Here is a 12249-nt window from a genome sequence, read left to right on the forward strand (position 1 = left end):
AAATTTCAGCTAGATCTTGTTTAGAGATAGTCAATTCTGTAATGGTGTGTAGCTCATAAATGGCAGAGCCTTGCAAGTCAATCTATAGGAATTTGCATGCAGGATGTCAGAGAACTTTACAGTAGTGTTTGTCTCTTGGAAGACAATTTAATACAGGCAGAAGGAAGTGTCAGGAAGCCTAAAGGAGAGGTTGGGAGATACCCTAAAAAGAGTGCCTTCAGTTGGTGATTACTGAGTATGGTTAGGTTTCCTTCACGTAACCATTTTTATGAAGGAATACTATTCCACAGAAATGTGTGCTACAGTTGGAAGTATGAATGAAAACTCAGGTAATTCCAGACAAGCAGTTAGGCTACATGAAAACTGCTCATCTAAAACAAAGTGGTTTTCCTTTCTGAAAATTTGCATTAGAGCAGAGTGAGCATGTGCATCTGACAAACTGGTTCAGGACAGATTACTCAGCACAAGAAATTCTTAATCTTTGATATTTTACAGAGTCTGGCTAAAAGTTATGTTTAGCACACAACCATGAAGAGTGGTTGGTGCACTCTATGTTTTTTGTGTGTTTTCCAATTATTTCATGTACACTCAAAATGCTACCACAGAGTTTGGGGGCTTAGTTCCTTTGGTTAGGAGGATTGCTTTGTTTTTAAGTCAACTTCTTTCACACCTACCTATCCAGATCTCAAATTCCAGGATGCTAACTTTAAGTAGAGATTGATTACAGACCAATTCAATAATCTTTTATAGGCAGCTATCATTTCCTTATGTCCTTTCAACTGCATTTATTACATTCCTGGCAAGCACTGGTTGCATTGTCCACTCTTCTTTACCAAACCTGTCCTCTACCTTCTAGCTCTGGAAAAAGTAACACCACTTTTACCCTAACAAAGCAAAGATTCCTACTTGCAAATACAAGGATGCACAGACTTATGGTTAGATTTATGTTCTAAAGCAGGCACTACAATTAAAAGCTGCAATTAGAGGACCAGCAAATATAGTTGGAAGTCATAACCATGGGTTTCCAGTGATTTTTCTTCAGAAGAAAACCTCAGATTCTTAGTTATCACTGCATTGTAGTCGTTTCTCAATCTGGTCCAATCAATAGCTCAGAAATAGAGCCTTTGAAAAGAATAATAATATGCAAAACTTTCTATATTTTTCAAGTGATGTTACTCAGACGACTAAAATAAAGAAGGAAATGGTAAGATAAATATTCAAAGTCACCCTATGACCTTATAACAACTGTTACACAACACCAGAAATCTAACACCATAGTTGTATATTTACAAATATAAATCATAAAGACAAGTCATTCTATGATGTTACAAGTGCAAGTCATTCTTTCCACTTCAAAAGAATATAATGGTACCCTTTCTGTAACTAGAGCTATACAAATAAAAAAAAAAGGGTGAGGCTGGAGAATTTGGACAAGTTTGCTACAGTGCTATGCAGCTAAGAAGCTTCCCTCACTCAAAAACCTGGGGTGAAATTTTAACAACACAGAGCAACATAACTTTTTAAAGATCAGGAATTCCCTGTGGTGCACCCACTCATGTACAAAAACATCACTGCTGCCATGAGACAAGTCCAGAGTGTCTGGGCAGAAGATTCACACAAGCTCACAGATGCAGTGCCTGTTTAACAAAATTAACTGGCACCCTTGTACACAGAGGGTACACTAAAAATCTAAGGACCTGTTCTCATGCACTGGCATTTAAATTGATTGTGAGGTCTATTCTCAGCATCTATAAAGTTTTTTAATGTGTCTCTCTTGAAACAGTAACTTCTTAACGCAGCTCATACCTCAAGCCAAACAAGAATTATTTATATTTGTAAAAACTAGCAAGGTCAGCTTTTTCCTACTGTAAGAACGTGAGGTCAGTTCAACTCACACAGTAACCCATGTGGCCATGTCAGGGGCACCAGACATAAAAAGGGAAGTGTGAAAGTAACAAAGCATGTTCATTTTCAGTGACTTTCCTCTGAGCAACAGTTTTACAAGAGAAAGTTGTCCCTGTTTAGAGCCACAAACTTTTGGAGTCAAGTTAAAAACTGAAAGCTGTCAAAATAAGCATATTTCTCCTCTTGTGCTTTACACAGGACAAAGACAGCTCAAATAATAAGGCTGGACTTGCTTCTCTTTTCAAGAGGCAAAATATGTGTTTGTGGCAACCCCAAATCTACAGAAAGCCACAGAAGTATAGGATTTCCTTAATTTCCCCAAGTTACTTGTACTTTGAACAAAACCCCTCAGTGCTTCTCTGACTATTGCTTAAAAGTATTTATTGTAGCTACAGCTTTCTGTGTATCACACTCTCAAGTTCAAAGTCAGCAAGGTGGGAAACCACACCACTGAATTTCTCCCTCTGGACCATCTGAATGATATGCATGACCACCTTCACAGGAGGCTTACTTGTTTTCCAAGCACTGGTAACTGTCCCTCTCTGTTTTAAACTCCTATTATGTACTTGGCCAAATCATCAACCCCTTCTTTGATTGTGACTTTGTATATAAATGTAAAAAATCTCTTGGCTAGACTGGAATACATACACACACACAGAGTGATCTCTTCTTACAAGTCAGTGTTGCCACTGTCCTCAGAACTTTGTTCCACTTACTGTGACCCTTTCCACAAATACAAAAATTCACATAGGGTTCTTGCAGGGGACTACCACCTGATTTCTGGTAAGGTACCTTTACAGATGCAGTCTTAGGCTGCACTAGCCCATCTGAACACACATTGGAGAGAGACAGATGCCATTTCCTACTGTCTTTTCAGGTTTGCTGCTCCCTAGGCTTTTCTTCTTTCTACATACAGGCCTGCATAAGAATATTTCCCTTCTTTCTCAAATACACTAAACTTCTGCTCCTCCTTTCAATTTTATATTGGTTTTGGATTCTGTTGTTACTTTCTTTCCTAAACTCAGTTTCAGACTTTCTAGTAGTCATTTCCACGTCCTGCCTGGGATTCACAGCCTGGTGGTATTCACCTCTTACTTCTCCTCCATTAAGGGGGCAGCTGACAGCAGATCTCTCAGTTAAACATGAAGTATTTAAGTATTCTAAAATCTCGAGAAAATTAAAAGCATCTCAAATATGACAACAAAAATCCGTGATGTAGTAAGGCCTATTAGCCTTTTGCATTGACACTCAGTATAAAACATGAGTGAAGTCATCAACATGACAACTACCACAGACACAAGGGATGGACATGGACATAATTTACTCTACTGCTTCATCTGTTAATGCTAATTTCCAAGCAAAGCCTGGCCTGCAAGCCTAAAATTTGCATCCCCCCACAATATAATAGCCTGCAAACCAATTCAGCTCCTTGCTTAATCAACCGCTAAGCCAGTACTCCCTCAACTATTTAGTCCTGCTTATTTTTCAAGAGAACATAAGCTTATGCCTCACTCCCAATGCAGTTAGCATATTGTGATGCTGCAAAAGAAATAACAAACTTGCAGTTCCTTCCATAGCAAGTAACTCTTGCAGCTTTCAAAGGAGAAACAAGGGCTCCTGGAAGCATTTGAAGCTCTTCTCTGTGCTCATTACCTACCCACTCTTTCCACTGGACAGCAGTTCTAGCACCCTTGCCTTTCAGGACATTAAGCCAACAGCCAAACCAAGTTTGTTTTCCCAAGTGAAACTAAAGGCTGTAAAATACAAAGATGAATCAACTCAAGAAGATGAAACATGAACACTTGAACACTTGCTGGTTAATGAAAAAACCCAGGGATTTTGACCTAATATTTCACTCAATGCCACTAATATTTGTGTCTCAAAATGCAAAAAGATATCCAAAAGTTGTAATACAAACTCACATTACCTGAACTGCTACCAACAATCATTAAAGTTCTGTTATTTAAATGCCTCCAGAAGCTTGAGATGAGACTATGACAAGAACCATGAAACTACATATACTACCTCATCATCTTCCTCATTTATTTGTCAATTCAATCCTTGTATACGACTGTATTAAGTCTCAGGCTCTCCTGAGAAAATACCACAAACGAAAAATCTTCGTGCTATTTATGGCATCAAGACCCATAACACTTATTTTTTTGTGTGTTATAGGAAGACCAGAGTAACTCCCGCACTGCACATCACCATAAAAATGTGATGTTGCCCAGACTGCCTAAAAAGCATCTACTTTGGCTGAGGGAGAGGATGGTATTTTGTCAAATTTTTAACCAGCACTTTAAAAGACATGAGATTTCCACCATGTTTCAAGTAGTTTTATGTGGCTTATCTTCAGTGATGTACAGGGTGCTTTAAAGGCACATCACTGTAATCAACACTTCCTGCCAGACTGAGTGAACCCCAAAATTGTATGACTTCGTGGTTCATGGATGATCTAATCCAACAGTGCTCTAAGGACGTGATGGGGGCAGGCAGGGGAGCATGGAAGAGGATTTGGGAAAGACAGAGATTTTAAAAAGCCTGACTGGAAACAAATTTTCAGAACAGCTGCCAAAATTCCATAGTATTAGATACTTTGCAGCTGGGAAAAATACTGAACAGCAGGACCATCTAGGCTGCAAATTTGTCCTGGGAGGTGAAGATCTTGTCTTCTCTCTCAGTGAACCCCTTCTCACACGCTGCATATCCCCTAGGAACTCCAATGAGCTGACTAATGAAGAAAAAGATGGATCAAAAAGTTAGGGGATGAGCATGAGGATTCTAAACTGCCTATACTTAGAGCAATAAAACAGATTTCAGCATTTCTGTGCTAGCTATCCAGACTTTCCTACTGCAAGTCCAAGGGGTGTTTCAGCCAGAACTGGAGCTACTTGACACACACACCAGAAGAGTTGTGCTGTCCAAAAGGTGCTGCTGATGGCACATGGTGCAGGTTACTGAAAGGACAGGGATATCAGCATCTTTTAGGCTCTGAGAAAGGCTGGTCCAAAAGGCAAGGAAGTGGATGCCAATGCTCTAGAAAATAACAGCACAAGTTATATGCCAACTCTGAAGGATCTGGAGATACTGTGGGTAGAGTGTGAACAGGTAGTAGCTCTGCTTCTCCTGTACTTTCACACTTCAGCTGACCTTCAGCTTCTTGCCTAAGAACTTGTGCTCTCTTCCATCACAAATTTGATGTTATTAGTCAGATAAGAAGAGATAATATTTTTATTACTGTTTTTAAAAACATACACACACATATATATGAAAAAGAGATGGTATCAACCTCAAAAACAGAACTAGTTCTTAAAAACAGAACTAAATATTCACAGGATTACATCCTAAAAGTCTGCATAAAACCATACACAGACTTCTCATAAATTTATTTTTTTCCTACCATGATTCTCTAGTTCTATGGGTTCTCCTGAAAAAGTGTCTTACAGATGGCACACATCTCTAATGTGTTCTTCTCCCCAAAACACTAAGCATCTGGCATGCCTACTGTTTAATTACACAACACGCTTGTGCAGGAGAAAACATTTGCAAGCTTGGAATCTTATGCTCAAATTCTGATTAAATGCAGTAACAGGAGTTATTCACAGTCAAGGAAAAAGTTTTCAAACAGAAGCAAAAATACTATTAACACTCAGCAAGCAGATCTTGAGTAAGTTTCTGCATGTGCAAAAATAGCCATTTTAGAAATCTGAAGAGGTTGAGAGGATGCAAATTTTACAAGAAGTTGTATGACAATTTTGTAAAATTGTTGATAAACACTGACACTACAACTAAAGCATTAGTCTACTTTGGAAAACAACACAGTCTAGCTGCATCTCTGGAACTTCAGGTGTATGCTGAATTAAACTACTACTCTACCTTCCCATCTTCAGAAATACACATTGAAGTAGTTCATCTGTAACTTTTCTACTCTAACAAAATGTTCCCAGGAAGACTGACACCCCAAATTCTTTTATCACTGAATAGTGCACTCCCTCTGCTGGCACAGCACAGACCTCACACCTCAGCAGAGGAGGTCTGTGCATGACACTTCTTCAGATGTGCACCTGATGCAGCTCTGTTAACTTAAATGACTTCCTTAAGAGAAATTTTCCTTGAGAGAAAACTCATTAATAACTGACTTTTCTGATTAAATCCTGTAGGGGGACAACAAAACACCACGGATTGTCCTTCTTGGTCAACTGGAAAATCTACTTGTCAGGCTCACAGTCATTTTCCAGGTGAAAGGCTTCTGAAGACTCACTGTTAAGAGCATTTCTAACTTTCCAGCAAGTAGTTCTGAGATGTCAAATCAAACACACACAGATGTAAGAGCTTGCATTACCAACTCCCATTCAGTCATGCAACGGCTGCATTTTCATTGTTTGTCTGTGTTTTAATAAAGTGTGAGAATCTTATTAAAGCATTGTTTTAAGAGGTGCTGTGCCTCCTCACATGGAAACCAGAGTTTAGACTCACCAAAAGAAATGTACTAGATGAATTTAGTACTTGACCTAATCAGAAGAGCTGCAAAAAAATCTTTAGAGCCATCTTTGAAACCTCTAACATTTTAGCTTTGAGGCAGAAGGTTAACCCTCAGTGACAGAGATACACTGTTATGCAGTGTATTCTGTATACAGAAGGTTTAGCAGCCAATAGTCACGAGGAGTTCCATCAGCACACACTGCTAACACACTAACAGCATCCCTGTGGCGTGTAAGCAACTATTTGCTCTGTCCTTTTTAAGCTTTGATATACTAAGATGAAAATCTTATTTCTGAACAAGCCTCATGTTAACCAGCAAGAGAAGAGCCATATGTTTTAGCCTCAAGTCATGCTGATTTCTTCTCAATAAAACCTTCAGTTTCAATATCCAAAAGTGAAGGTAACTTCTGAAGTAAAGTTAATGCATGCTTCTGTGAGTTTGGTTTTCCCTCTTGCTCATTTATTTTGCAGGAAAAAATGAAGCACCTTCTGACTGTAGTGTACAAAAACCTTAGACTTGCAGAGATAAGGGCTGCCCACCCCAAGAAACACAGATGCAGAGGAGGAAGAAAGAAGCATTTACAAGGACTAGTAGCACAACTGTCAAAAAGCATTAGGTGCTGTTTTATATACTTACCTTGCTCCTTTCAAATAGCTAATAGGCATCTTTGCAACAAATTACATTTCACACACCAATCAGAACAGTCCAATATTACAATTAGAACCGCTGGGTTTCTCTCCAAGACAAAAAGTGAACCTGTAGCCTAACAGGCCAAAGTGATTCCCTCAGACAACTGAGTTTTGTTTTCTGGTTTTGAATTATCAAGAAATGTTGCTAACTTACCTTACAAACAGACATGATGTTAATATTAACCATTTTGTCGATCGTCTGCAAGAAAACAAAGTTTTGGGTTTACTCATTTCAAGTTATTTGAACAATATTTATACATCATCTGGGCTTAAGTGCCAGGATAAATTATCTGCCTTTTCTCCTTGCCTACCTGCTAAAGTATCGGGAACAGTGACAAGCTTTCAAAGCAGTCTATGAATTGCTCTTGGTCAGGTTTCATCCCTGATTAGGGACTTGCATTAAATATAGAACCACACAGGGGTATCACACTGACACTATTTCCTAACTATTCAGTACTTATGAATTTCAATAAATTCTTACTTTTGACATGTGTTTTAAAATTAACTACTTATTTTACTCTTCACCATTTCAGTGACTTTAAGTTTATTCAGATATATTTAGCAACACTTAAGCAGAAAACACAGTGGACCCAGTAAGCTACAGGGGTTTCAGAATGAAAATCACGCACCAGTGAAATTGTTCCTAATCAGAGTTTTCTACATATCCAGTACAACCAAGATTGTCCCTACATTATGAACTGTCTAAAATGGTCACATTAAGTTTTTAAGTGTTATGGACTATGCAGCTTTCATCCATGAAATTGCTCCCCCCCTTCAGTCACATACGAAGCGCTCCAGCACAAGCTAAAGCAGCCCATAAACAACAGGCAGATGAGACCAGGGACAGGAGCAGAAGCAGCAGGGAAGACTACGTAAAGAACACCACCAAAAAGTGAGACTGCCATCATCAGCATTGTGTTATGCTGCTTATGGAAATCTCCAAGCTTTTGAACACTTAATTCTAACCAGAAAACCTCATTATGTGGGTTCCTTAATCAAACCTAAATACTTCTGAAATATCTGCTAACCCCAGTAGAACACTAGAAGGTACCACAAAAGCACTTACCTTCTCCAGCTCTGGGATATCAATAAAATATTCAGGATAAGCATAGGATATTCCCACATTGTTGACTGAAAGAGAAGGATGAATGAGATCACATGGATGCCCCCTGATTAATGGCAATTTTCAAGCAATTAAATGCTTAAAATGTTGCATTTATGACATTCTAAGTGCTTTGGCCGAGTTCCCTTCAGTGTCAGTATCCCCGGGTGCCCGCGGTGGAGGGCGGGAGCACACGGACGGGCCATTTTCATGCGTGAGCGTTAATTCTGCATTGTTCACCAGCTGCCGAGTTCAGCACCTCGCATCCCCGCCCCACAGCGCGGGGGGCACGGCGCTGCCTCTGCCCCCAGCGGGGGTGTCTGCGGGGTGTCGAGGCAGAGAGCAGCTGCGTGGCGGACAGCGGTGAAGCCGTTTCACACCTTTTTCCCGATAAATCAATACCCAAAGCGCGCTCCGAGCCCAGCCGCACTCCCCGCGGAGGCAGCGGCGCGGCGGGGCGGGGAGCGGGGCGCAGTGCGCGGCGCAGTGCGCGGCGCGGCCGGCAGGTGGCAGCAGAGCCCAGCGCGGCGCGTCCCGCGCCCCCCGCCCCGAGCGCCGCCGCGCCCCGCGGGGGAGGGGGAGCCGCCGGCGGGGAGCGCTGCCCGGCCTCCCTGCGCGGAGATTGCCGCGGGAAACCCTCCTCCCCGTCACCCCGCACCTGCACCCAATTACTCAAACCTCCTCGGTTCGGGTTTTCCAATACTTTACACTGGCACGGTTTTATTCTCGGACGTGAAACCAACAACCCATTCTCTAAATCCCAGCCCCAACAGGAGAAAACTTCGAATTCTGTTCGAAAACAGAGCTGCTCTGCAGCCTCGAACTCCACAGAGCACATTGATATGGAGACAAAAAGCAGCAACCAAAAGGGATCTCCGCTTCCTAAGTATCTGTTGTTCATCTTACGCAAGTGAATCGCGTGACATGTGGTTGCTGTGGCAACATTTTACATTTATATAGTGTCTTACACCCCAGAGAATCCCAAAGTGCTGTGTATGCTCAGCAGCACTGGGCACCTCCAGGCAGGAGTCTGCACGGGGACAAGAAACGTCGTCAAAAGGCACGGATGCCTTTTTCAAAAAAATAAAATAAAATAGCCCCCCATCTGTGCCAAAAGCTATCGTTTTAAGACCCAGCCTGAAAGATAATTTAGGTATCAACAGAGATGCAGGATGTGCAAGAAACAGGAGGAAGAGATTCTGGCAAAGTATGCCAACTTCATTCGGAATTCCCTCAAGCTTTTTTAGTCCAGATCTTAGTGTACAAATGGAAGTTCATTAGTCATGCTGTGTGTTTCAAATTTTTAACTTTTAGATAACCTTTAAAAATTGAGGTGAGGAATTGAGGGGAACATGGAGTTGGCAAAATCCTAGCAGACATTTGCTATATTTAGAAAGAGTGAAAAGTTTTTAAAAGGAAGATGATACAGTCTGGCTACTGCCAGAGTGAACCAAATTTTTTTCTTCTTTTCATCCAAAAATAAACTATTTTTCGTTCCATCTCTCTAGAAAGGATTTTGGCTATGAATTGTGGCAGGGTTATGGGACTAATCTTGGCAATTCTGTCCAAATTTAGAATGCTTATATGATTCATGCTACAGAGACAGTCACACGGAATTCACACCCCTTACTGCTGACTGGGTCCCATTTTCTGCAATCATCTCTGCTGCAAGTTTGTAATAGACCATTAAAAATCAGGTTTTGGGTTGCACCACCATATTTTAACTAGAAAAAAATGGATAGCAACAGGGTAAGATACTGTCCAGCACAAACTCCTTTCAATGATCAGAGCTATTTAAGAATGGCAAAAGGAAGATTTCCCACCTCTGCTTGTTTAACATATTGCTGTAGCTAGCACATGTTCGAAGTCACTGACAGACGCTGTTTTGAATACACAGCAAAACATTATGCAAACTCTTTTAGCCTTCCTACGTGGGTGAGAAGAAGCTTCCAAATAAGAAGTTTACAAGGATTTCAATCTGTAAGTACTTTAGTTAGACTCTGTGCAACTCCATAATTAGAAGCTCATTCTTGAGCAGTATGTGTGGAGACTCCTATGTCTCCAAGTATAAGGTTAAAAAATAATCCGCACTGATCACTGGCAACTGTGCTGTGCTACCAATGCTTCTCATACCTACTGTTCCAGATGAGACCTGAAAGAAGAAAATATGCTGGAACCCGAGAACTCAACCCTTATGGCTGTTCTCATTTAAATCCATGTTTTCCCTCACACTAACATGGAAAATACAGATCAACAAAAGCTACAGTCTGGATTCCAACAAATATTACAGAATTTAAAATATAAGGCACTAAAGCATGAGATTAATTATCATAAAAGTATTGAAATACTATCCTACAGGAGAAGCCATCACCTGTATGGGAAAATTACATTGGCAAATGGTTGCTATTAATACAGCTATATCTGGGGGAAAGCAAGTACCCACATATCATGTAATCTGGTGATCTTGGGCACAAGACCTACTAACACTGCAGGGGACTAGTTAGAATAGAGGTTTTTGTAAACCTACACTGACAATGGCTGCAAGAAAAACAAAAAAGCAGAGGAACTCAGCTAGGGAATACACAACTCCAGAGCATTTAATTGCCATTTTTACCATGTTTTTAGCCTAGGTGATCAAGCAAATAAAAGCAAGAAGCAGGCTCTGTTTAAGGAATGTGCTTTGTTTTCCTGTAATGAGTTTACACAAAACTTGACACACACACACTGCTTTGGTGCCCAGTTTGTGCAAGGCTATAAAAAGTCAGATTTTCATTATTTTGTAGATCACCATAACCTAATCACAGCCTAAGAAATAATAAAAACCCTTCCAGTGTGGATATGTACCTAGCACAGTAAAAGGTTTGCTGGTGTTTTGAGACATTTAAATCCTCTACCAGTCTGCAGCAATTGCTATGTGACAGGCAGCTTGCAAGCCTTACAGTCCCTGAGTGGATTTTGACAGGACAGATTAGAATGTACATTAATTTTACTCTTCAAAGTTTCTTTGGAACTTATTTCCTTCAGAAACAAGAAACAAGGCATTCACAGCTGTGTCACAACTACTCTTTACACAAAACACATCCTTGGCAGTTGAAGTTACTTCAATGGCTTTGAATTTTTATAGCAATTAAATGCTGGATGCCATGAGTTGCATGTACTCAAGTCTGTTAGAAGTAGTAGGGAGCATTCTGGGGTTTATCCTTTAATGTTATTTTTTAATTGCATTTTTATATACACTATTTTCTTAAGCATTCTTTTCAAACATCGGACAACAAGATTCATCTACTAGCAACAAAGTTCATACAGTTTATTATCATATATATAACAAATTTGTTTTGAAATACACCTAAAACACCCCACAGTTAAAGCTCCAATTACTGCACTTCATATTAGTAAAACGAGTTTTGTAGTGAGGAGTGCTTTATCAGATGACAGGTTCTAGTAGATGTCTGAGCCACATGATTTTTTTCATGTATTTAACCATCACAGGTTCTCATCCCTATACTGACTAACCACAGAAATACAGGATATGCACAAATATATATGTTTCCAAGGGAAAAAAAAAACCAAACAGAAAACCAATAAGTAATTGCCTTTACCCCCCTGTTCAAAAAGGATTCAGGTAAGCTGCTGGTATGTTGAAACTCTTCTTAGCTTGTGATAAAACACCTACATGAAATCACCTCAGTTCCACATTTGACAAAGTAACTGGAGGGATTGCCTTGTCTTTTCAGGGACTCCCACACCACTTACACTCCTGTGATGTAGCAAACCATACTCATGCATATTGTCCTATCAGCAAAAGAAACAGTTTACCAACATGGACAGAAAAGGCTTAGGACTTTGGAAACAGGAGACAGTTACTTGATGTTCTATTGTAATGATTGAATTTCAACAGCTCTGTAATTAAAAGTTCATGGCTCTCCCACAGGGCTGTACGCCTAACTGAATATCTCCTAAGATAAGTATGTGAAGCTTGCTTAGGATCTAAGATGGCATTACATCATAGAATCATAGAATAGTTTGGGTTAAAAAGGGACATTTAAAGGTCATTTAGTCCAATCCCCGAG

General features: G+C 40.2%; 1 protein-coding gene across 1 annotated transcript in view; it reads right to left on the reverse strand.

Annotated features, from left to right (window-relative positions):
- The window catches only part of HSD17B12 (hydroxysteroid 17-beta dehydrogenase 12), an 82821-nt gene that overhangs the window by 20104 nt on the left and 50468 nt on the right, over positions 1 to 12249 (reverse strand). The window contains 2 exon segments of the mRNA XM_005480134.4: positions 7232 to 7276; positions 8144 to 8208. Coding sequence (XP_005480191.2) covers positions 7232 to 7276; positions 8144 to 8208 — 110 coding nt within the window.

The sequence above is a fragment of the Zonotrichia albicollis genome, chromosome 6 (genome assembly GCF_047830755.1).
Source record: "Zonotrichia albicollis isolate bZonAlb1 chromosome 6, bZonAlb1.hap1, whole genome shotgun sequence".
Taxonomy (NCBI): Eukaryota; Metazoa; Chordata; class Aves; order Passeriformes; family Passerellidae; genus Zonotrichia; species Zonotrichia albicollis.